The sequence below is a fragment of the Canis lupus genome, chromosome 28 (genome assembly GCF_048164855.1).
Source record: "Canis lupus baileyi chromosome 28, mCanLup2.hap1, whole genome shotgun sequence".
Taxonomy (NCBI): domain Eukaryota; kingdom Metazoa; phylum Chordata; class Mammalia; order Carnivora; family Canidae; genus Canis; species Canis lupus.
The window spans coordinates 22971258-22998704 of NC_132865.1; the positions used below are offsets into that span (position 1 = coordinate 22971258).

A 27447-nucleotide genomic window follows, 5' to 3' on the forward strand; every position below is an offset into this window, starting at 1 on the left:
GGGCAGAGAGAAGGAATGAGACAGGAGATTTAGGTTTACGAGTACTTTATGCTAACTTTTAAAAGTTCTCTAGACATCAGTCCAATTGATGCAAAGCAGAGTAATTAAGAGTCCAGACCTCAAAGCCATACTCTCCAGGGTTTAAATCTCAGTCTGCCACCTAATAGTTGTGTGACCCTGGGGGAAGGAAGTTGCTTAATTTCTTTGTGCCTCAGTTGTTATTGTTGCTGTTTTTTTTTTTTTTTTTACATTTTTAAAAATGTAAATTCAATTTGCCAACATATAGTATAACACCCGGCGCTCATCCCATCAAGTGCCCTCCTCAGTGCCCATCACCCAGTTACCCCATCCCTCCCCATCCACCTCCCCTTCCGCAACCCTTTGTTTGTTTCTCAGAGTTAGGAGTCTCTCATGGTTTGTCTCCCTCTCTAATTTTTCCCACTCAGTTCCCCTCCTTTCCCTTATGATCCTTTTCACTACTTCTTATATTCCACATGTGAGTGAAATCATATAATGATTGTCCTCCGATTGACTTATTTCACTCAGCATCAGTTGTTGGTTTTAAAGAAATCCACAAAATGGAAGTGATTACAGTCTCTACTTCATAGGGTTGTTGTGAGGAATAATGAGTCTATATAAGTGGAGCTTTAAGTAGTTCTTGCGACCTAGTATGTGTTAGCTCTTTTTAAGTCCTTTGAATTTAATCAATGTTCAGGAACTTTTATTTTAATGATCCAATATTAAAAATGGGATTTTATTTATTGAGTAGCACTGTTTATAACAGACTTCTACCTTGACCAATGGCAGAGTTATTTGATATAATGCTATTTAGTCCAATGCCTAGCAATAATGGTGGATTTTTTCAACAGATAAATGCTGAAAGAGTGAAGGAAGGAAATGAATAATGCTAATGTTTATTGGGGGCTTACTGTGCGCCAAGCATTCTACTAAGAGCTTCACAAACATTTTTGTTTGAGCGTCATGTTTAATTAAGCCTTCTATATATAACAACTATATCTAGTCACTGAGATTATGCCCATTTTACAGATGAGGAAATTGACGCACTGATTTGGATAACTTTCCCAAAGCCTCAGAGGCAGTGAAAGCTGGGATAAGAAACTGAATCCAGAGTGAAGCTCTTAGTCAGTATACTTAACTGGCCCTGTTTTGTGAATAGTCTCTGAGGAATGGTTTGTAAAAGGGACTTAGAGACCTGGCTTTTCAGTTTTATCTCTTACTGGTGGGTCTTTTCCTAACATGACACACAGTTTCTGTCTTACTTAGCTTATCTCGGGGTCATCACTGGCCTCGTCATTGTATCATGCATTTTGTCAATATACTGAAGACCATTGAAGAATGTGGACCAGTTTGCTCTGCTTTGAAAAAACCCCAAACATTTATACGATTTTCATATATATATATTTGCTATAATTCTTCCCCTCCTTCTGTTATTTATTCTTATTCTGGACTACTAAAGTGAATCTTTAATGTTTGCATTGAATTTTAAGTCGATGGCTCTGAGTGGAGGTATGGGGAGGGGCTGAGTACAGATCAACAAAACAAAACAAAAAATCACAACAAAACTACCATGAAAAAAGCTACCATGAATTGATTGATTTGTGGGCAGGCATTTTTCTTTTCAGGTCCATTATATACATTGTCTTACTAATTTTGATGACTCCAAAAAGCAGTTAGTACTATTTCCTTTTCAGATGAGAAGGTTGGTTTGGGAAAGTGAAATAATTTCCCCAGGACCTTAGGGCTAGTAAGAGGTAAAGATAAGACAAAAAAACACATTTATCTGAAGCCTCAGCTCAAGAACTGTCCCATTTATTACGCCATTTGTCCTGTTGTGGTTTGGGAACTGAAGGGGTTCAAAGGACTTGAATGCAGAACTTGTGGAAAGAGATTCAAAGGTGATAGACAAGCAGGTGTGGATTACTAGTAAAGGCCTCATCAGCAGCCAGGTCCCTACAAGGGCCAGGTATGATCATAGCTATGTTCTCTGCAGACTTTTAAGAAAAATATTTATTTATTTATTTATTTATTTATTTATTTATTTATTTATTTATTTATTTATTTATTTATGATTTTCTGTATTTATTCATGAGAGATGAGAGATGAGAGATATGAGAGAGACAGAGAGAGAGAGAGAGAGAGAGAGGCAGAGACACAGGCAGAGGGAGAAGCAGGCTCCATGCAGGGAGCCCGACCTTGGACTTGATCCTGGGACTCCAGGATCACACCCTGGGCTGAAGGCGGCGCTAAACCGCTGAGCCACCTGGCTGCCCCTAAGAAAAATATTTAAACCTATCTTATTGTGTTTATTTATTTGGGAAATTTTTTGAGTACCTGATCTATATCAGTCACCGAGTTCTTGGTTATATACTGAATAATTGAAATTAATAGAAGTCTGCTCTGAGCAGTCTTCTCAAAATAAAGCCTTCCTCCCCCAGCAATTAAGATTCTTTATTTGATATACCTTTAAGTATCTTTGAAAATAGCACACTGGATTATTAATGACTGATTCATGGAATTATTTATTTATAGCATTCATAATCTATACCACATGATCTAACACTTAATTGTACACATTCTTGCATTTCTTGGAGATTGTTTCTTATACTTGTAGTTCCCTTACAAGTAGGTTGTAAGTTCTTGAAGACAGTGATCAAATATAAATGTCTTCAGTGGCCCTTATGGTTAAGTATTGTAAGGGTTAGCTAAGAGGGTCAATATATTCTTAAGTGTTTGCAGAAAAATATTTGAATGCCACTAGTAATTTAAAATACCTTTCACATGAGGTATGAATGGTTTTCTTCTAAGAAAAACATGTCTGTTTTGGCCCACAAAACATGCTATAGAGTCTATATTATTTTTCTATTATATTTATGAGTTATAGACTTATTTTAATATTTTTTGACTTATGAAATGCACATTATAGCAGAACTAACAAATATTTCAATAAAATTCTAGTCAAGGGGATCCCTGGGTGGCGCAGCGGTTTGGCGCCTGCCTTTGGCCCAGGGCGCGATCCTGGAGACCCAGGATCGAATCCCACGTCAGGCTCCCGGTGCATGGAGCCTGCTTCTCCCTCTGCCTGTGTCTCTGCCTCTCTCTCTCTCTCTGTGACTATCATAAATAAATTAAAAAAAAAAAAAATTAAAAAAAAAAAATAAAATTCTAGTCAATTACTAATTATAATGTTCATTATAAAACTAGTATGACTATCGGGTAGATTTCTCATTTATAATATAGAAAGGGAAAAGTCCTATGTTTTCTTAGTTTGTCCAACTTCCTACTGCTTTACAATTGATGAAGGTGAAAAGTTTTCCCTGGAGAATTTTATTACCATGAACATCTACTTTGCTAATTTGTTCTCACTCATAATGCAAAAGCCATAAATGCTATTCACATTTCCCAATTTTTTAGGTGGAGTGGATTCCTCCTTTGTGCCATTGCAATGTTTCTTGTGATATTCCCAATGTTTACTTTTCCAAAAAAGCTTCCTCCTCGACACAAGAAAAAGAAAAAGAAAAAATTTTCTGCTGATGTTGTTAGTGATGATGATGTTATGAAGGAGAAATCAAACAATAGTGAACAAGTGGACAAAAAAGTTTCTTCTATGGGATTTGGAAAGAATGTCAGAGGTAAAGTATATATTTTTTGAGTGAATATGTGCACAGTATTTTGTTTTGTTTTTTTTCTTTTTTTGCACGTGGTATTTTAGATCAGTGCTACTCAAAGTATGGGTCCCGGTCAGTGTTGCCTACCAACTGTTACTGGCCTGTGACAAGATAAGTACTGAAACTTTGAGTAAGCATTGAGGAACTTTTAAATTTTACAATAATTTCATGCCTATCGAATCTCATAATAATAATAATGAACCGGGCTTACATTTTGTGTTTTAAAATTTTTGTTTTCTTATAATTCATCTTTAATATATTTTACAAAAGTACCAGTACATGATAGACTGGAAATATTAATTTAGAAATGGTTCTTCATCACAGATTGCTTGAGAAGCACTGATTTAGATCCTAAAGATACAGATTTTTATATATGTCATTTACTGTCAAGAGAGATGTCTGATTTTTAAAATATTGCATTGTATGATGAATGGTTTGTTTCAGGGGAATGATGGGTTTGTTAGTGTGTCCTGATCCTCACCTAAATATAAAATCTACCATGAGACAGCAATCTCATTCAACAGTGGCTCTGTTAGATGTTTGTAAGTGGCCATAGAGAAGAGTAGCCAAGGAATGGGCCTCTGAATATCCAGAAAGTTTCAGTGATGTGTACTTGTCTATTTTTTCATTTTTATTTGTCTTAAAAACAAGGACTTTATTAAAACTAGGTTAGGTAAGCTCAAATCTAAATAAAGTAATTTTAACCATGCAATATTGTTCAATGTACAGTATATCTGTTGAGTGACTGTGTAATCTAAGAAACCTATAATGCTACATTCCCATTAATTTCAGCCTATTTCCTAAATTCTCTGAATTGATTTTTTTTTAAATTAGGAAGCATAATATTTACCAAGTGCTTACATGAGTTAAGGTTGTTTTATGTAAAATTTACCTAGATAATTTACCTTATCGACTAACTTTATCGTTGATTGTATAAATGCTAAAGCCAAAGAGGAACCTTTCAGGCCTAGAAGGATGTTACTAATATATTATGGAATGTCCCTGCAGCCAAAGAAAAATGATGGTTAGATTGGACTATTTTTAGGACTATATTTGTTCAAAGCAAGTGAAGTCGCATTTCTTTGAAAATGCTCCTTCCCAGTTATGTTTTAGATCTGCCTCCCCTACCTGCCCTCCCCCACCCATTATTTTGTGACGGTGTGTACTTTTGGGACTGCCAAAATTACCTTTGCTCTAATACTGTCAAGGATTCTTTAGATGCTAGTGTGGACTGAGCTCTTACCATGTGGACCAACCCATCATTTTTCTTGGATGTCTTATAGGTCATACAGGCTATTACCAAAGGAGTAATTTTTTTTTTTTTTTTACAACTCAATTGAGAGCAAGTTTGATATTAAAGAATTTACAACACAGGAGTAGACTTAGAGTTTAATTTATGAAGAATATAAAGTAGACTGAAGGGGAGAAATCCCAGATGTAGGTAAGCTAAGTTGTGTATACTTATAGCTTAGGAGCAGATGGCTTGAATGTGAAATATATGCTCTGTTGGATAGTTGAGATAAGTAAGAGAAGACTGATGTCAAACACCAATGATGGATATGACCTTACAGGGAAATGGCATGCCTTTGGAAGGTAAAGTGTAGACAATGATGTTAATGACCTGTCTGCCTCTGGGACCTTATGGTCTTCCTGGTGGAGGCCTGCTGACTGCTGGTCCCTGCCTGAAGGTCTGCAGATCTTCCTTGCCTGAAGGTTTTCTTTGTGGGCTGGGAAGCCTGTTGGCTCCTGCTCGAGGCTGGCATCAAGTGCCAAGGAATTAACACTCTCCCACCCTCACACAGCAGTCTTAACCACTGACTGATGAATACCCCAGTGTTGATGGGTGAGACAGTTTCTGAGTTATATTTATTTCTACATCCCTCGTAGGCTGCTCTTGCTTCACGTGCATCACATTTACATTCCCCGAAGGGCATTTTCTGAGCCTCCCAAATAAACTGCATGGACTTGAATCTTTGATTCAGGATCTACTTCTGGGGGGAAGGGCACCTTAATTAGGCATGCAGGTTCAAAAGCTGTCATGGAACTTTAAGATTGTTTTTCCAAATTGAATCTATATACTGTTTTATTGCATATTATCTTGTACTGCTAGGGATTTCTCTTCTCCACCTTTTCTAAGCTCAATATGATAGATTAGGATGTTATTTTCTTTTAAAGGAAAGAATAAGAGGAGTCTTTTGGCAGTGATGGGTAGTTGGTTTATAAAATCTGTTTCCTTTCGGATTTTCTTGTCAGTGTTTCTGATACGTGCTCAGCTTTTTCATCCTATGCCTTCATTGTGATGACTGATCTCATGTCTGCATCTAAATCTCCCGATTAGGACACGGAGCTAGTTCATTTTTTACTTTCACTTGCACTGAATTTTCTAATTGTATTTAGACTGGAACGTCAAGAACCATTTTCTCCTGTTAGAAAGGAATCCTGTTGTAATGGGAGTATAAAGTGCAAATGTTTTGCTAAAAATGATTCAAACGATATTGATGATGTAGGAATAATGTTTGAATACAAAAGTATTTAAAATTAATTCATATTTTTATTTTATACTTATTGATTTCTTCCAGATTATATAATACATATCGCTTATAGGAAATGACAGTCTAATATTTAATCTGATTTTCAAAAGGACAAATTAAATCTCTGGGAGTCATTCAACTGTTGACATAATTTTTTATTACAAAGTTGAGATTCATCATTAAGGCCTTGAATTAAAGAATTGTTGCTAAGGTTTCATTTTGAGTTAAATCTGAGGTTTTTTTTTAAGATTTTATTTATTTATTCATGAGAGACACAGAGAGTAGAGAGACAGACACAGGCGGAGGGAGAAGCAGGCTCCACACAGGGAGCCCGACGCAGGACTGGATCCCGGGTCTCCTGGATCACACCTTGGGCTGAAGGTGGCGCTAAACCACTGAGCCACCCGGGCTGCCCTAAATCTGAGTTTGATTCTCAGATCCTCTTTTCCCTTGTCCTGCTTTTGGGGGGGGGGGGGGGGGGGGGGCTCCTTTAAGGCTTTTTTTCATATTCAAAATTTGGATGCCAGTATTAGCTTCTTCAGAGAGGAGGTGGCAGGATGTCTAAGTTAATAACTTGTATGTCCTTAAAAAATGATTTGGGCCATACAAATCTACTCTCTGCCTCCACATTTAAATGATAGACATTGGGAAAATCTGACTCAGTGTTTCTTGATTCTTATTATAAATTATGCAGGAATAAGACTGTTTTTAAAACACCACAAAGGAGAAAGTAGAATTTTTAGTGTGTCTGAATCACCTTTCCATAAAGAGATTAGCATTGATTGCATCAAATCTTACCAACAAAAATAAACACTTAAAATATTTAACTGGATCAATTTTCCTGAGGTTTGAGGTAGAGCGTTTTAAAGCCTTCCAAATTTAGCTGGGTATCTTCCTAAAAAGAAAACTTTGGGTGGCAGTTAATCATAAGAAAAATTTTATTTTTGTGTCCACTTTTAATCTTTTAACTGCTTAGCATTATTAGTAAGCATAAAATATAACAGGTTTTTCTCGGCTAGACTTTTGTCTGTGTTAGACTGCAACATGTTTATAATCCTAAGTAAAATAGTACTCTGAGATGAGGAACTACTTTAAAGGGGCTATTTGAAGTTAAGAATTTTGGTCACTGAAGGATTGTGTTGTCATCATTTAATTCAACAACTAAGTCACTCTATAAGAATTCTGTACTCCATGCTGCGGTGGAGATGAAGATGAGTGAGCCAGGGTTTGCCTTCAGGGAGCTTGTAGTCCAGGGAGGGAGACAGGACAAGTACAGATGGAAAGACCATAAATGAGGACAGATGCAATGGTGTGAAGTTCAGTGGCAGGCAAGGGAACATCTAGTTGAGGGATCAGGAGAGGTTTCGCGGAGGAGGTGGGATTTGTGGAGAACCTTGGCAGGCTGGGAAAGTTTCAGTAGGTGGAGGTGAGATGGTTCCAGTCAGAGAGCAAAGGCAAGGTCAGATTGTGTAGATGTATTTGGGAACACTGAGCAAGTGTATTGTGGTTGGTGTGTGGGTTGTATGTGGAGATATCTGGGAGATGAGGTTGGGTGGGGGGAGGGTAAGGCAGGGCCATGTTGTTCATAGAGAGCTTGAGTTCTAGTAGCAGGTATTTGGCAGCACTCCATTCAGTAGAATAGGGAAGGAAAGGGGTAGAAAGGGAGGAGGTGGCCCAGGTAGAAAGCTGTGACAGAGTCCCAGTGAGAGGTGGTGATGGTTTTGACTAGCAAACAAGGAAAGGACAGTCGCCTGTGAAACTAGTTCTCCCTACCTTTATCCTTGTCCCCTCTTGCTTTCAACTCTGCAGCCAGAAGGATCCTATTAAAATGCCTCTTCTCTGCTCATAGTCCTCTGCTTTTACGGTCTCCTATCTCTCTCTCTTTTTAAAAAAATATTTTACTTATTTATTCATGAGAGACACAGAGAGAGAGGCAGAGACACAGGCAGAGGGAGAAGCAGGCTCCCCATGGGGGAGTGGGACTCGATCCCAGGTCTCCAGGATCACGCCCTGGGCTGAAGGCAGGCGCTAAACCTCTGTGCCACCCAGGCATCCCACGGTCTCCTGTCTCACTCACAGAAAAGTCTCTTCCCTGGATGACCTACCAGGGATAGAATCTGGTCCCTGCTTATCTGTTTAACCCCATCTCTCTCCTGCAGCCCCATTTGTTTATTTCACTTCAGCCATATTGGGCTTCTCAATGGTCCTCAAACCTGCCAGCATTGCCAGGCATACACCTCATGGCCTTTGCCTTTGATATTCCTATGCTGGGAATGTTCTTCCCCAGTTCCCTTCACTTCCTGCAGGATATTACTCAAAGAGTCTCTTCTCAGGGAGGCCTTGCTTACTCACCCTATTTAAAAATCTCCAACTTCCTCTCCAAAGCTTTTCTAAAGAAATTTTATTTGAGAGAGAGAGAGAGAGCACATGTGTACAAGGTTGAGCATGATGGGTGGGGGTGGTGGTGATGCAGAGGGTGAGGGAGAAGCAGACTTCCCGCTGGGCAGCCAAAGCTTCTTATCTCCTGCCCTCTACTTTTCTCCTTAGTACTCATCATTGTCTAACATACCATATATTTTACTTATCCTATTGTTGTCTCCACAGTGGGAAAGTAAGCCCCATGAAGGCAGGAGATATTTTGTCTACCACGTTCCCTGATGAATTTGTACCACTTTGTAGATACTCAGTCAATATTTGGTGAATGAATTTTTGAGAAAGGAGAGGTTATGTCTATAGGATGTGGCAACTGTTGAGTGATGATAAGTCTGTATAATCCAAGAAACCTATAATGCTACATTCCCTTTAATTTCAGCCTATGGGGATAATGGAGAGGGAGTTATCAAAGGTAGTTTCAGGATTTCAACCTCAGATAATGGGGAAAGGAGCTAGTTGAAAGTGGTAGAAGGAATAAATTCCAAATTTGAGTTGCCCAAGAACATCCAGAACTATTGCATACGGCCCTTTGCTAAAATTTTTTTTAAAATTTTTTTATTCTTTTAAATATTTTACTTATTTATTCATGAGACACATTTATTCATGAGACACAGAGAGAGGCAGAGACATAGGCAGAGGGAGAAGGCTCCCTCTGCAAGGAGCCTGATGTGGGACTCAGTCCTGGGACTCCAGGATCATGACCTGAGCCAAAGGCAGATGCTCAACCACTGAGCCACCCAGACGTCCCTAGGTGTTTTACAACTAGTATAGTATGGAATATGTTGGGGTCACTCCTTGACTCAGCAAAGAGGGATGACCAAATCCACATGCCTGGTTCATGCTATCTTAGCTCTCTTGCATATTGCCTTTGCTCCTTTGCTGACTTACATTTTAGTTTTATATTTACAGCTTTTATTGGAAGCTGTTGCTTGAATTCCTCATATGTGCTGTAGGAACATGCTCACTGTCCTTTATATAAGAACCTATTTGGTGAGAACAGTGGTTCTCAAACTTAGGCTACCTAGGAAGCACCACAAGGGCTTCTTAAAACCCAGAGTGCTGGGCACTGGCCCACAGTGTTCAAGTCAGGAGGCCTGGAGTGTGGCCTGGGTATTTGCTCTTTTCAAAAAATTATTTATTTATTTACTTATTTTTAGAGAAGGAGTAGGGGAGGGGCAGAAGAAGGGAGAGGAATCCTAAGCAGGCTCCATGCCCAGCAGGGAGCCCGACGAGGGGCTTCATCTTACAACCCTGAGATCATGACTTAAGCTGAAATCAGGAGTCCGACACTTGACCAACTGAGCCACTCAGGTGCCCTTTAAAATTTATTTTATTTTATTTATTTTTAAAGATTTTAAGGGATCCCTGGGTGGCTCAGTGGTTTAGCACCTGCCTTTGGCCCCAGGCATGATTCTGGAGTCCTGGGATAGAGCCCCACATCGGGCTCCCCGCAGGGAGCCTGCTTCTCCCTCTGCCTGTGTCTCTGCTTCTCTCTCTCTGTGTCTCTCACGAATAAATAAATAAAATCTTTAAAAAAAAAGATTTTACTTACTTATTTGAGAGCGAGAGAATGCTCATGAGCAGGGGGGAGGCAGAGGGAGAGGGAGAAGCAGACTCCCTGCCTCGCAAGGAGCCCAAAGCAGGACTCAATCCCAGGACCCTGAGGTCATGACCTGAATCAAGGGCAGACGCCTACCTGATTAACCACCCAGGTGCCCTGCTTTTTTAATTTAAATTTATTTATTTTTAAATTTTTTTTGTATTTGCATTTTTAATAGCTTCTCAGGTGATACTGATTCTGGTAGTTTGGGGACCACACTCCGTGAACCACTGCTCTAGAACATAGTGAGGAAAAACAATTCAATTGTTTCTGCTAATGATGATTATTCAGTTTTTTGCTTTAGTGGCCAGGAAACTAAAGCCCAGCAAGGATCTTTTTTTTTTTTAGATTTTATTTATTTATTCATGAGAGACACAGAGAGAGAGAGACAGAGAGAGACAAGAGACACAGGCAGAGGGAGAGGCAGGCTCCATGCAGGGAGCCTGATGTGGGACTCGATCCCAGGACTCCAGGATCACACTCTGGGCCAAAGGCAGGTGCCAAACTGCTGAGCCACCCAGGCATCCCCCAGCAAGGATCTTTTAAGATATATTTAGTTATTTTTTCTGGTCATGGTGTTGTGCTGTGTTTACATCTTCTCTGTCTCTGGTTCTTTGTTTTGTTCTATTGCATTTATTTTGTTGTGCATATGTTATCTTATGGTAAGCCAAACTTGTAGATTTGGACCTACAGCTTAGGTGGTAACTGCTAACATGCCTGGCAAGAAATTCCTGAAAAAGAAAGCTCTTTCTTTGTATTCAGTGCAAACTAACTATGGGATTACTCATCAACTCATCAAAGTACTATCTACTTAGAAAGCTATATATGAAAATACTCATTGGTGCTAGATGTAAGCAAGCAGAATAGTACTGTGGCCACTAACCACTAATGATATATTTTGGGCCTTGACAGCCACTGTTTCTGTCCCCTGTCTGTAGGTAAAGCGCTCAAGAGCCTCATGTGCTGGTCCATAGGTGACTATAGTGTGCATGATCAACTTGGTTCCTTCTGCTCTTTTATTGGCAAGCAGGGAATGTCATTTGCCAATGTGTTATGGAAGAGAGGGAAAAATTGAAATACTTTCATGGAGACTTGTGACCAGGGACCACAGAGAGAGTCATTAGTTTCAAAGAAATGAACAGATAACGGGGACACTTGGATGGTTTCTTGGCCATGTCACATACGAGAGGAGCTTTGGTTTTGCTTTTACAGAAAGATGTGACTAAAAATAATTTGATGTTCCTGGGAAATGGGCATCAAAAAGTTGTATCTACTCTATGCCCACGAAATACAGGATGGTGCAAGACTTACAGGCCATACTGGAAGTTATTGAAATTTTTGCTGCTGGTGATGGTATATTTCCACCAGCTTTCTTTTTTTTTTTTAGGATTTTATTTATTTATTCATGAGAGAGAGAGAGAGAGAGAGCCAGAGACATAGATAAGGTAGGGGTAGAAACAGGCTTCTTGTAGGGAGCCTTATGCGGGACTCAATCCCAGGATCATGACCTGAGCCAAAGACAGACACTCAACCACTGAGCCACCCAAGTTCCCCTCCATTAGTTTTTTGATGTACCAGAAGGCTTTAAAGTATACAAATAAGAACGAAGATATTAGAGGTGAAGGAAGAATTAAATACTTTTAGAAAGTAGTTACAAATCAAAGAATTTTGTAGAGAGGTGTTAAGTGGCTCTATTAACTTGTACCCACAGCACTGTAATTTATGGAGGTGACCGAGTCATGACACGCAGAGGTCAATGTCGTTGAAAGAAGGATTTATTATGTTTATTTCCCAAGATAAGGGGACGGACACACAGGGCTGCAAGGGAAGAACCAGGTTTGCGGTCAGGAAATAAAAGACAGGAGTGAGGGAAAGCCGAGCTTAGACCCCTGTGGGGATTTCCATGGGAAAGAAAAGGCAGGGCGGAGTCAACAGCTTACAACACACTGAGTAATTTCAGTGGGTTTTGGGCTGTGGGGGTGGTCTAGTTGTGTGGTGCCCAGTCCTGGGTGATGTAGGATGGGGACAATACTAGCTTGGTGAGTGAGAGTACTGTAAGGAGGCAGTTGGGACTGTATCGCTGGGACTGGATAGTTTGCATATAAGAGATGTGTTCCCAGCTGACCCTTGCTATCTCTAAAACTTGGTAGTCTAGTCTCTTCCCAGCCAACAAGATTTTTAAGATGTCAAAACATTATAAAATACAGAAAAATTAAAAAAATGTGGTTAATATAAAAGTATACGTTACGGCCAAAGCATACCTCTTACCTGGCCTGACTCCATGATTATTTTCGTATGGTGTTGTCTCCACCTTTCTTTATACTACGTTCCTTCTCCCCACCTTCCAGGGTCCTTTCTGGAACCCTCATGGCTGAGGCTTTGGGTCCTGCCCATGTGCTTTGAAAAGCACTCTGGGGCAGCCTGGGTGGCTCAGCAGTTTAGCGCTGCCTTCAGCCCAGGGTGTGATCCTGGAGACCCAGATTGAGTCCCATGTCGGGCTCCCTGCATGGAGCCTGCTTCTCCTTCTGCCTGTGTCTCTGCCTCTCTCTCTCTCTCTCCCTCTCTCTCTTTCTCTCATGAATAAATAAATAAAGTCATAAAAAAAAGCACTCTGTATTTTGGCACATATTGTATTATTTTCTAATTTAATAAATATCCCAGCCTTTTATATAACAATGACCACCACTCTGGTGTTTCCATTTTTACTCTTGGTCACTTTGTCTGTGCCTCCTGTGAATTCTGTGACTTAGTGCATTTAAGCTGTCTAGATCTGCTTATTCAATTGACACTTCCCTCAAATTTTACTGTTGTTTAAGAAATTAGCATTATCGAAGATGTTTAGGAAAGGACTAGACTGTTCTCCGCAAATCCTTCTTTTTTCTTTCCTCATAGATTTATTTATTTATTTTAGAGGATGAGTAGATAGAGAGAGAGAGAATCCTTAAGCAGATTCCACTCTGAGTGCAGAGCCAGACACGGGCTTGATCTCATGACCCTAAGATCATGACCTGAGGGGGAACCAAGAGTCTGATGCTTAGCTGACTGTGCCCCCCAGGTACCCTCCAAATCCTTCTAATTATTGAGATATATGGCTGACAATATCTATCTTAAGTAAACTTCTCTCATTCGTTCTTTTTTTTTCATTCACAAATATTTTTACTTATTTAAGAGAAAGAGCACAAGCAGGAGGAGAGGCAAAGGCAGAGTGAGAAGCAGACTCCTGGCTGAGTAGGGAGCCTGACACGGGGCTCAATCCCAGGACCCTGAGATCATGACCTGAGCAAAAGGCAGACACTTAACCCACTGAGTACCCAGTCACCTGTACAAATACCTTTATTGAGCAACAAATACAAGACAAAGAATTGGAAGGTAGAAAGGAAAATTGACATAATAAAATATAAGTCTTTAAATGGAGGTATGTACATTCTAAGTAAGGTTGCAGGAGCAGGAGCATAGAATTCCTACCTTAGCTGCCTGAGTCAGGGAAGACTTGTCTTGGAAGATGACATATTGTTGCATTCATTTAAAATTGCAGAGTTTTTGGCTTGGCTTTTTAGAATATAGAAGTAATATATGTCTGTAGTGGAAAATTTACAAAGTACATAAAGATATAAAGAATAAAAGTGCATTCTAATATCATTCCTGAACAAACACTTACATTATTTTTATAACAAAAAAGCACATTTTGAAAAATAGATAGATGTGTTTGCACACCATTGTGAATGTACTGAATGCCCCTGAATCGTTAACTTTAAAATAATTTTATGTTATGTGAATTTTACCTCAATAAATTATTTTTGGAAAGATATTTATTTTACTTGAATTTAGACATAAGGGAAATATACTGAATAGGCTATAATGTTCAGATAAGTCTCTTTTTTCCACAAGAAGAGATATTATGTTCAAAAATATCCATGTCAGAAAAATTATGAAAATTATTAACAGAGGTTAGTATGTTTGTTTGGCATTTACTGTTTATCATTTGTATCTGGAAATAATGAAATTTAGTGAACAACTTCATAGTAAAAATTATTTATTTTTTATATTAATAAAACTATCACTCCTCATCCCATCCCCAGTTTAAATTTTAAAAAGTAGATATCAAAAGAATGTTGGAAATCTATGTCTACTTCATAAAGGTCCTTTAGAAGAACAGAGAAAGCTGGTGTGGAAGTAGAATGTCAGCAAGCAAAACAAACACCACAACACATCACAGGGAAGGAGTGTTCCTATAACCAAAGAAAAGATCAGAAAATAAATCGAAGGCTTAAAAATGCCCTAAGACAAATTAGCAGATAGATATTATCATTCATAATTGTGACTTAGAATCTTGAATAAAATTTTAAATTGTGCTATGGATATTCCTGTAATACCAGTTAATACATAAAAATGTTTAAAATTAAAAAAAATGTTTAAAATTTTGTTGCTTTAAGAGTCAATTACCCAGTTATCTGAAAAATTCAAGCATGCCAAATGCCTCTTTCCCCCAGATATACTGGATGAATGAAATATTATATATTTCCTCCATCTCTTGTTGGAATTTTTGGTTTATAATCTGATCTACGCAGAAAGCCATATTTTGAAAAGGGGTATCCTTTTCACATTTTTCTGTGGTTTTGTTAAGTCCACCACTACATGGACCACCCTTTATCTTATGACTTATACTTTCTTAATAACTAATTTACCAGGAGGAAATTAGGCATCTTTGGAATAGATTTCATTTTTCTCATAAGTATATGAATATTGTTTTAGTACAAATTGTTGCTGTGATGTTATAATGATTATTTATTTATTTATTTATTTATTTATTTATTTATGAATGATAGTCACAGAGAGAGAGAGAGGCAGAGACATAGGCAGAGGGAGAAGTAGGCTCCATGCACCGGGAGCCCGATGTGGGATTCGATCCCGGGTCTCCAGGATCGCACCCTGGGCCAAAGGCAGACGCTAAACCGCTGCGCCACCCAGGGATCCCTATAATGAAATTTAATAAATAAGCACATTCCAGATATATTTTTTGAGTGCCTACAAAATGCCAGATGGATGCTGGGAGCTGAAGATATACAGATGTACCAAAGTCCTGCTTTCATAGCATTTATACTCTCTTGAAAGAAACAAACAGGTAAATACACACAGTTATAGAAGACTTAATGAGTAGCAGTGTGAACAGCATGCCGTGGGAGCACAGAGGAGAACCACCTGTCTGTCTGAAGGGGCTGTCTCCTACAGATCCCATGGATGAGCTTGACATTTGTTTGAGCAGACTGGCAAGGAATATAGTAAACAGTAGAGACGAGGAAAATGATGGCCATGTAGGGAGCTTATGGTGGGCAATCACAGGACTTCAGAACTGGAAAGGTGGACAGCAACCCTGCATCGAGGGCCTTGCAAGAGAGGCCAGGTTTTGGGCAGCTGGGCCTTCTTCTCATTTTATTCGTCATTCTCTATGGTGGCATATCTTTTAAAAGTATATCATTATGTAAAAAAAGTCTGTTTCAGTAATTTAAGACAACAAAATTTGTAAAGGACAGAGCAAGTTGAAGCCCCCTGGGATCCTGGGGTTTTGCCATAAGGCTCTCTCGCAGGCTCCTGGCTGTTCTGGGAATGTGTTCCTTGCTTTGTGACCCACAGCCACTCTGGATACTCAACTGCAGGGTGATGCTCAGTTCCTTTTCCTTCCTTATATTCTCACTCAGATCTTCATACTCCTAGCCTAACTGTCTCTCTCTAACTCACTTGCCAACAGTAAGGGACACAAAGTAAGGGGCTTGGCCAATCTGTATTCATGTAGGATGCCTTAGACCTCTCCTGGCTGCGGGGCTACCTTCTGGAAGCACCTTTGAGTCCAGCCTCCTTGCCTGGTGCAATCAGCTCATTTTGGGAATATCAGATAACATGCTGCAAACCTTGCTACATCAGCATAAAGAGCCACTGTGAGCAGTGCCTCACAGACCTCTCTGTAGAATGGGATCCATTTTACATGAGACAAAATGTATTATCAATGAGTTCCTCCCTTTGCCCACCTTAAAAGATGATTGCCACCTTTTAGTTCTATGAGACCCAGACTCACTTAAAACTTTACTGTTCCAAACAAAAACTTTATTCTAAATAGATACTTGAAGTTGTAGCCATTTTATGAATGAGCATAAAACATTCACAAATACTGGAGCATGCTTGCCTGATGGTCAGAAACTTACGCACATATCAGTACCTGCAGCCTCTGCAGCCTCATCTTTCACTGTGAGCCACAAGGCTTTTGAGAACCAGAAACTATGGTCTCTGCCCTTGCTGAGACTGTCCTTTACTCAGCTTCCACAGGAATCCAGTCACACCACACACCTCAGATTTTTTTGAAACTTTAACTAGAGGTTTGCAAGGTCAAAAATGGGAAGGGGGGAACTACATCAAACTTTTTTTTTTATAATTCTTTTTTTGTAAGATTTTATTTATTCATTCATGAGAGACACACACACACACAGAGGCAGAGACACAGGCAGAGGGAGAAGCAGGCCCCATGCAGGGAGCCCGATGCAGGACTTGATCCCAGGACTCCAGAATCACGCCCTGGACTGAAGGCAGGTGCCAAACCACTGAGCCACCCAGGGATCCCCAACTACATCAAACTTATTGTAGCATAGCCCCATCATGATTGGTGTGCAACTCAGCATCTGGTACGGTGCAAATGCTGGCTGTCTGGGGTCACCTGCACTGCTGTGGATGTGTGCATGGGGATGAGCAAAGTATCTGCCAATGACAGTAACACTTTTTTTTTAAGTTTTTATAAAGTTTCAGCTAGCCAACATAAGGCACAATATTAGTTTCAGGTGTACAACCCAGTGATTCAACACTACATCCAACACCCAGTGCTCGCTCATCACAAGTACACTTCTTAACTAACACTTGTTTTGAAAGTTATTTCTATGTGTAGCCTATGTCATATTACATTCTATTAAATCTTGGAGCTTTGTATTGAATTCTTTTCCTACTTTCCTAATGTTAAAGGCATTTCTGGTTTTGGTGTCAGTTTGCCTTTATAATGGAATTTGTAAGATTTTGTAGCATTAAATGATTAAAAATGATAATCATTATTATTTTATCTCTCCTTTATCAGGCTTTTTATTGCATTTTTTAATTTTACAGTGACAGCTATGAATGACACTAAGCAACTTATTTAAAATATATTCTGCAGCATAAAAATTAGATATTTGACTGCAAATGTATGGATACAGCTTAGGTTTTTAAATTTTGTGTTTTTGAAATTATTTTGAATTTCTTTAAAAGTTACAGAAATAGTGCATAGAACTCCTGTGTACCCTGTACTCTAGCTCTCCAATTGTTAACATTTCTGACCCACCTGAGAAGTTGCAGAAATGATGTCCTGCTGTGCTGTGCTACTTTAGTGTATGTTTCCTAGGTACAAGGACATTGTCCTACATGACCACAGGGCAGCCATCAAAACCAGGAAATTGATATTGATCCAGTGCTACCATCTAGACCACAAAGCCCTATTCAAACTTTGTCAGTTATTTCAACAATGCCCTTTATGTCCAAATCCAATTCACAGATCACATGTATTTCGTGAGGTGTATTTTAGTCTTCTTCAATCTGGATCAGTTCCTCATATTACCTTATTTTTATGACCTCAATCTTTTTAAAAAGTACAAACCAATAACTTTATTCAATGTCCCTCAGTTTGGGTTTGATGATGTCATCTCCTGATTTATGCGCCTAGTAGGCATACCACTGAAATGATGCTATGCTCTTGTGCCTTCAACAGAAGCTATATAATGCTAATATCTCTGTGAACTTGGATCTCTTGGATAAGATTGTATCTACCAGGTTTCTCTAAAGTTAATAAATATATTGCAGTTCTAAACCAGCAAGTAATTTATCAGTGTTTGGTGGGGAAGTACTTTGTAGCTAACACATGTATGTGTGATCTAACACATCACAGCCTCTTAGGAATACTATATAGCACTTCAGTATTATGCCTGGGGGGCCATTTGAAACAGGGAAATCACCAAAAGCACAAAAATGCTAAAAATATGACAATATCTTATGAAAAGGACCCTTGCTTGCAAACATGAAAGCTGACACAAAAAGGCAGGGTGAGAGGCCTCATATGATCTTAGCCAAGAAAGTGTGTGTTCTACAACTAAAATTTTTGGCCACACAGTGCATGTCCTTGAATGGCCACCCCCGCGTGTATTGATTTGGGTGTTACACATCAATTGTAGCGAGTGGGCAAATTTGAAAATACTAAATCTGTGAATAATGAGGATGACTGTATCTTGTTTCTATTAAACTTTCACTTACCACTTTTAGCATCCATCAACCTTAAATTGCTTCATATTTGGCTATTTGGGATCCTTCAAACTGTCTTGGTGTCCTTCTGACATGTCCTCATCATTCTTTGAACACTTTACTTTTTAATTTAACAAGATTTTTCAGGCTTATCTTGTATTTTCTCTGCCTCAGCTCTACAGTTAGACATTTCTCCAAGGAGCTCTGGTTTCTTTGAGTGGAAAATGGCCTTTATAAACCAAGTAGCAGGTGCTAGGTAGGCTCATTGCTACTAGGGTGTTATAACTTCTAAACCCTGTAGTGGACAGAATTAGGACATATGTGTATGTACTCACACTCACACTCACACATACCTATCTATCATCTGTCATCTTTATCTATCCATCTACACCACCATTCATATCTATCGATCATCTTCTGTCAGTTTATCTGTCTCTCTATCCATCCCATGACTTCATACCATTACCTTCAGTTCCAATCTGATATCCTCTGTCCATTTTTGTACTCCCTTCTCTGGCCAATAAAAAGCTAACTGCCGTAATTGTGATATATTTACTTACTCACTCTTCCTGTATTGAAACCAACTCCCAGCCCCATTAGCCAAAGTCACAACCCTGGATATCTGAGGGTTTTTGGTTTTATTTATTTAATTTATTTATTTATGAAAGAGAAGGTAAACATCACATATATTTTTAGTTAGCTTTGAAGTTAGAGGGCTATTTTACCACACCAAGTGGGTATGAAAGAAAAATCAGTGTTTTGTAAGTAGTATCTTTTTTTTTTTTTTAAGTTTATTTATGTAACTAATCTCTACACTCACTACAGGACTGGAACTCAGGAAATCAAAAGTTACATACTCTTGGGCAGCCCGGGTGGCTCAGTGGTTTAGTGCTGCCTTCAGCCCAGGGCCTGATCCTGGAGACCTAGGATCAAGTCCCATGTCGGGCTCCCTGCATGGAGCCTGCTTCTCCCTCTGCCTGTGTCTCTGCCTCTCTCTCTCTCTGTATCTCCATGAATAAATAAATAGAATCTTAAAAAAATAGTTACATCTCTTCCACTCTTCTGACTGAGCCATCCAGGCACCCCTATAACTAATATCTTTTAAAACATTTATGTGATACATTTTATCCTCTTGTATTAAAAAAATTATAATTCCCCCAGATGTTTTTAGATTCACCACATTGGCAGTTATTTATTTATTTATTTATTTATTTATTTATTTATTTATTTATTTATTTTTGTGAGAGAGAACAAGAGCACAAGAAAGTACAAGCAGAGGGAGAGGGAGAAGCAGGCTACCTACTGAGCATGGGGACTCAATTCCAGGACCCCAAGATCATGACCTGAGCCAAAGACAGGTGTTTAACTGTATGAGCCACCCAGGTGCCCCAACACATTGTCTTTTAATGTAACAAATAAGCTTAATTTGAATCTCCAAATGTTTATAGAAAATCTTAATTTTTAAATTTTTAAATTTTATTTTATTATTTATATATTTTTAAAGTTTATTTTTTTCTAAGTAGGCTCCACACTCAATTTGGGGCTTGAACTCATTATCCCAAGATTAAAAGTTGCATGCTCAGGGCACCTGGGTGGCTCAGTGGAACATTTAGTTTTTTTCCTTAAATTTTTGCTATTATAAAGAACGCTGAAATGAAGATACCTGGACGTACATTTTACATATATATGTATATGTGGCAAATTCTGTGAAATAAATGCAAAGACTCAAAATGAAACTTTTCTTTCTTTCTTGAGAGGCAGCTGGGCAAGTGCCGAGTCCCCACCTCTGGGCTCTCCTCCTTTGGACATCATTTTTCTTTCTTCCCCAGTGATCCTGGGGTCCTGGGATTGAGTTCTGCATTGGACTTCCTACAGGGAGCCTGCTTCTCCCTCTGCCTGTGCCTGCCTGCCTTTCTTTCTTTCTTTCTTTCTTTCTTTCTTTCTTTCTTTCTTTCTTTCTTTCTTTCTTTCTTTCTTTCTTCATTTATTCATGAGAGACACAGAGAGAGGCAGAGACACAGGCAGAGGGAGAATCAGGATCCTTGCAGGGAGCCCGATGTGGGACTTGAACACAGGACCCCGGGATCTTGCCCTGAGCTGAAGGCAAAGGCTTGACCGCTGAGCCACCCAGGTGTCCCATGCCTCTCTTTAAATCTTTAAAAACAAAACAAAACAAAACAAAAGAGTTGCATGCTTTATCAAGTGAGCCAGCCAGGCACCTCTGTAATTTTTAAATTTTACATATGACCTTTTGATTTGCATATTTATGAGAGAATATTGGGTAATATTTTGAAGTAGTTTAATTATATATATTTTTCTGGTGTGTTTATCCATGTTAAAAAATGAAGTCAGCATCTTAATTTTTGTTTTAAATGTTCATTTAAACTTTAAACAATTAAATTAAGCTATAGAATATTTAATTTATATTTTAAAATGATTAGCAAATAGTCTTGACTTTCTAAGTTTTAAATTCTGGTGAATAGGCTATGAATTATAGCTTTAAGAACAAGTATTGCTTGATTTTTATGAAAGATTTTATTATGTTGTAGCATAAGAGGATAACTTTTTTTTTTTAAGATTTATTTATTCATTTTAGGGAGTGAGAGAAAGAATGCACACTCAAGCAGGGAGAGGGACAAAGGGAGAGGGAGAAGGAGCATCTCAAGCAGACTCCCCATTGAGCATGGAACTCAATATGGACCTTGATCTCATGATCCTGAGATCATGACCTGGGTTGAAGTCAAGAGGTGGACGTTTAACTGACTCAGGCACCCCACGGGATAACTGTTGTAATAACTGAGATGACTATACATGTCAGAAGTAATGCAGTTTACCTTTTCCATGATACATTCCAAGCTATGTAAAGATCCCATAAATGTGAGTTAATTCACATTATAAACATGCAAAAATACAAAAGAATATGCATAAGCATCTCCTTTTATTCCTCTTTCCCAATCTTATTCCCACTTACAGAATCTCTTTGTGTTGTATATATTGGGAAATATATATTTGACCACAATTTGACCATTGTTTTGGTTTGTTTGATTTTTACTTCAATATTATTTATGTATATATATTTACATACTCATGTATATTTCTGCAGCAGCCTGCTTTATTCATTTACAAAAATATTTCTTGGAGTTTGTTTTATGCCAGCACATATAGCTCTGTATCATTTTTAACTACTGCATAGTATTTCATTACAGGGCTGTGCCATATTTTATTTAAACATTTTCCAGTGAGAACATTTAGTTTTTTTCCTTAAAATTTTGCTATTATAAATAATGCTGAAATTAAGATACCTGGACATACATCTTACATATATATGTATATGTGGCAAATTCTGTGAAATAAATGCAAAGACTCAAAATGAAACTTTTCTCTCTTTCTTGAGAGGCAGCAGGTCAGGTGCTGAACCCCCACCTTTGGGCTCTCCTCCTTTGGAGATCATTTCTCTTTCTTCCCCAGTCCAAATTCCCTGGGAGTCTGACCTGGTGACCTGTCCCTTAAGCCCTTTTAGCTGCATCATTTCCTGTTTCATAATGAGGCTGGAAGATCAGATGTCCAAAATCATGGACCAGTTCCCCTGCTGTGGGTGTCTGCAATGCCGGGTCAGGGATGTGACAGCTCAGAAGTGCGTTATCTCAGGGAAATGGTAGTTGAATGAGTGGAAATTATAAGGTAGGGCTGTACTGCAGATACTTTGCACATCTAGTAGACTTTTGAGTTTTAACAAAGAATAACATTATTTTAATCAATAAAAAATGTAAATAACTTATCTTAAACAATTTTTAGAACAGGAGTCATAGGTTGGGTACTTCTTGTAAGTTTATTTGTGTATGGACATACTTTTTGCTACTTTATTAAATTTCCTTATTCTAGTTGAAAAAATTTTAAAAAACCCAAATCTGCTTAATAAAGGGGATTATTTCAGTCATCAGGTTCCTTTATTTTTATTTTCTATTCAATAGTCTTGAATATTGCTGAATGGCTATTTCCAGTTCATTTCAAAAACAATTCAATTTTATTTTATTTTCCATCCCTTATTTATAACATTCATTTGTCATTTTTGTCATTTTGTAGACCTACCAAGAGCAGCTGTCAGGATCTTAAGCAACATGACATTCCTTTTTGTGAGTTTGTCATACACAGCTGAGAGTGCCATTGTAACTGCTTTCATTACCTTCATTCCCAAGTTCATCGAGTCACAGTTTGGTATCCCAGCTTCCAATGCCAGCATCTACACTGGTAAGGCACTGCCGTTAGAGCTCCTTGAAAACATGATCATTTTTGACCACTAAAATAAAATGCAATGAGTGAAGAGAAAGTTCATTCTAACATCAAAGTGTTAAATAAATTCATTAACAGCTACCTGCCTCCCCCCGACCCCCTACCCCCATCCCCATTTTAGGAGGAGAAGGTCTTTGAGTGTTTTCTTGTTGACTCAGATTGTGTTACTGTGTAACATTTTTACCAACTGTGTTTTGGAAAGGGAGAACTTTGTGTAATTATATTTTTATGATTCTCAGTTAAAAAGAATGAAATAGGCAATGGCATTCAAATTTAAATCTCAGTATATCCTTTTATGGGGCAAGAATTAAATTTTAAAAATTAATTAAAAATTTTTAATGGATAATCTGAAATATAGATCAGGTGTATGGTATCAGAATTCCCCTTCATAAGTATAAACGGATTTTGATTGAATTACTGGAGATGCTTGACCTTATAAAGGAAATCTATGAATTTTGTTTTAGAAGATGTTTTATGTCTGGGAAAATGATTTTTGGAGACTATGGTACATGTACCTATTGTATGTAGTACTCAGCTCTTTTTTCATAGTAAATTAGGTGTTTAGAAATGTGGGAACATTAATTCTCAGATCTTGGGGGAATTTCAGTGTATTATATCATAATATTTTGGATATATCCTTAGTCGTATCAAAGATGGTCGAATGACTGTATCTGCCTAAGGCTTAGTCTATTAATAAATATTTAAATAGTTAAGTGGAGATTTATGATAACTTTTGTGATGACTCTGGCTCCCACTTTATCCTCCACATTCACATTCAAACTTAGTAACAAGCTTGAGTTATCTGAAAACTAACAGGCAAAGTTATATTATTATAGAAAAAAGAAATTGGCTTGAAATACTTGGGTAATCACTTTGTTCTCTTCTTTCACTTTGCACATGAAAACACATACATATTGGGTTGTAGGTCCATGATAGCAAATATTCTTGTAAAGAGTATACTGCTTTGGATCATAGTAATTGTCACCCAAAAATATATTTTTCTCTATTTGTTTTTCAGAAATATATGTTTTCCTTATATTAAGGTGAAATGTATAGATTACTTAGCAGTTTGGTTGTCAGAAACTCTGAACAACACATTTCTAGTTTAATGCTTGCACTGGGCCTTTGTTTGAGTGACAATTCTTGGTTAGGGAAACCAAGAGTTGTTTTGTAGCTAGATCTGAAGCCACACAGCTAATAAATGTAGTCTCACACATTTCCCTAACTAAGTTTCAATATTAGTAAGTGTTACTTGGCAAGAAGATTCATAGTCAAATAAATTTGGGACCTGCTAGGTTCCAGTATTACAGAGTTGTTTGTTGCAGGACTCATCACAACCCTTACTATGCCCGTGTGCACTGTGACACTCCCAGACAGAGGCTCAAGGTACTGTCTTTCCCAAATCCATTTGACTATGAAATCCCACTTTTTAATGGTATGTCTTCTATGAACAATTTTCTTCAGGACACACCTTGAGAAACATTGCTCTTCTATCCTGTGTGTATCCTCTTCTATCCCAGACTAGGGAGTGGAGCTATCTGGACCATCCTCTTCCTCTCCAGATGCACCATCTTGACCCCTTCGATTCCTGGGGCAGGGGTACATTACTGAGCTAGGTAGGAATTGATGCATATGGAATCATATCGACCAAGGTCATCTCTTTTTTACTGGTCGATGCAGAGGCTAGACATAAAACTCCTTGTGGAAAAATAGAGTAAAGGGTTCAGCTGGACCTGGAGTGTTTGGCTGCAGAGTTCCACAATGATGTGATCAAGGCAGTCATCACTGAATCTGGGACAAGGCAGATGCCAAGACCTTTGGCAATGGAGGGTAAAGATTAAATAAAGCTAGGTCACAGAATTTGTTCATCCCATGTTCCAACATCAGGATTAAAAAAGCAACATCACATAGTGCCAATTCCATTCTGGTTTTGCCATTGGTAATTTTGGTTTTTTTTACACATAGTCAATGCAATTTATACGATGTTTGAAAATCTGATATCAGGGTCCTGATAAAAGATATTTTTATTCCCAGCTCATACTTTTTCCTTCCTTTCCAGACAGATAACAAATAATAATAGTCAAAGATGATATACAGATTGATTAAGAGTAGAAGGTTGCCTGGCATATTACAGTAAGACGAACAAGGATGATAATCTTTTTAAAAGCTTGATTTTTTGAATTTTTATTCATTGATCCTTCTTTTTTCTTTTTTTAAATATTTATTTACTCATGAGAGACACAGAGAGAGAGAGGTGCAGAGACATAGGCAGAGGGAGAAGCAGGCTCCATGCAGGGAGCCTGATGTGAGACTCGATCCCAGGGCTCCAGGATCACACCCTGGGCTGAAGGCGGCTCTAAACTGCTCAGCCACTGGGGCTGCTCCTAATTGAATCCTTCTTTTACCCTCTGAGCAGAGATTTGTATTTTTAAAGGACTTAGTAGTTTAATTTAGTCTTTTGTTCCCTTTCTATGTATGTAAGTGACATGGAGAATTAAGAAATGTATCTGAACAAGAATTTTAATATAGTTTTTAAAAAAAGATTTATTTATTTATTTAAGAGAGAGAGTACGTGAGCAGGGGGAGGGGCAGAGGGCGAGTGAGACAAGCAGACTCCCCGCTGACACTGGCTGGATCCCAGCATCCTGACATCATGACCTGAGCCGAAATCAAGAGTCAGATGCTTAACCAACTGAGCCACCTAGGTGCCCCAAATTTTAGTGTAGTTCTAATTTCTCATCTGACAGAATTTTTCAGTTAAAGTTCCTTTTTTAATTTAAAAGGATTATTTGGATAGTTTTGATCCTCTGTAGCCATTTGCTTGTGTTGTGTTATATGATAGAGATGAAGCTCCATACACGTATCACATGTATCAGAACTCACAAGCCTTTGCTAACTCTTTCTCATAACCCTTGAGCACTGGCTCTCACAGAGCTGTGCCCTGTGTGTGTATAATCTGTGTGTTTGTGTGTGTTTGTGTGTGTGTGTGTGTATGTATTAGACTCAAACCAGAACCTAAACTATTTATAGATCTGCCTGTGTTTGTATTTATGTAACCATGAATCCGGGTTCATGTTATACCTTTCCCATTTGTGGTTTTTCTGCTAATACATGTAGGGTCACATTTGTTGACTGAAATGAACTATTTTGAGGTTGATGTTTTGGAAAGGCTGAAATTATGACAAGAGCCTGAAGGAGGAGATAGAACAGCCTTGAATCTTGCCACTGCTGGTTGCCACTGTTGGTTACTAGCTGGGTGACTTTTGGCAAGTCATTTTGCTTCCTATACTTCAGCTAAAACTGTAGCTTACCTGTATAATGAAGACAATAGCTTCTCTGTCTCTATGTGTCAGTGTTGTGAGGATCGATGAAGTAGTAAATAGTGATCTGTTCTGAATCTTCCTTAACTTCAAATGGGCACAACAATATAAATAAAAAAACACAACTTATTCATATATTATAGGAAAAGGAATTATTATTGATGATGTTGACAGTAGTTACATTTGAAGCCATGCAGCTTGAACAGGTCTAAGATATATATTATATATAGTATATATTATAATAATGGCGATAATAAAACAGCTGCTGACTTTACTGAGTTTTTGTTTTGTTCTGTTTTGACTTTACTGAGTTTTACTAAGTAGAAGACACCAAGCTTTTTCATATGGACAACATTACTTAATCCATGTAACCGATGCCTATGTAGTAGGTGTTCTTGATTATGCCCATTTTCATGAGGAAACAAAGGTCTAGGGAATTTTAAATATCTTGCTTAAAGACATGCAAATAGTTAGAGCCAGGAAGCTAGTGTCTTGGAATATATAAATATTCATATGTGATTTTTATTGAAATATTATAATAGGCCTATGCTGTTTTATTGTTTCCAGGTAGTTAAAATTTTTTTTTTTTTATTATTTCAGAGAAACTGTATTCTAAGATTCAACTTCCGCTCTCTGTAGGGCAGTCTTTGCCACTGAGCCATGATCAACAACATTCATTTTCAGAACACCAGACTTTTTCAGCATAACCTTTGACTTTGTAGGGCCCTTGTGTGTGCAGAATTAAAAAGGGTTAGTTCGTCTTTGCAAGAGAAACAGCCTTGGAGAACTGTTTTGCTTTTTATTGGAGAATAATCAAAATACTTATTACTTTGGTAAGGGGGATCAGGTTGGGGTGTGATTTTTTTAAAAAAACACCTATCTTTTTTTTTCTTTTTTTTTCTGATGCAAACACACGAGGGTTTATTTACAAGCTCGAGCTTGGGTCCAAGTATACCCGACACAGCGGAGCAGGGACCTGGACCCCGAGGTGGGTTTCAGCTTAGTTTTTATAGGCTGGTCTAGGGGATCTTCAGAAGGGGTGGAGAACACCTATCATTTTTATTGTTGTCTAATTAACCAAATATTTGCTCTCTGTCTTTAGCTACTGACCTGGGTTTTGTTGATGAGATTCAAAGCAGTACCGCTGAACTCAGACTGTACTCTCTGGAAGTCACTGCATGCTTTGAAGCTAGAGAGACATGCACATGCTTTGATTTGTTTCATTCTTCTGCCTTTCTATACCAGTTCTTTAATTTTATAAGAACGTTTTTTGAGATACATTT

The 27447-nt window shown here is 38.3% G+C and overlaps 1 protein-coding gene across 3 annotated transcripts in view; it reads left to right on the forward strand.

Moving 5' to 3' along the window:
• The window catches only part of SLCO5A1 (solute carrier organic anion transporter family member 5A1), a 140590-nt gene that overhangs the window by 54738 nt on the left and 58405 nt on the right, over positions 1-27447 (forward strand). For 2 of the 3 annotated variants that reach the window (XM_072804318.1, XM_072804316.1), the window contains exons 4-5: positions 3433-3650; positions 22638-22802. In XM_072804318.1, the coding sequence (XP_072660419.1) occupies positions 3433-3650; positions 22638-22802 (383 nt within the window). The remainder of the gene's footprint in view (positions 1-3432; positions 3651-22637; positions 22803-27447) is intronic. The other variant, XM_072804317.1, reaches the window with a different exon arrangement.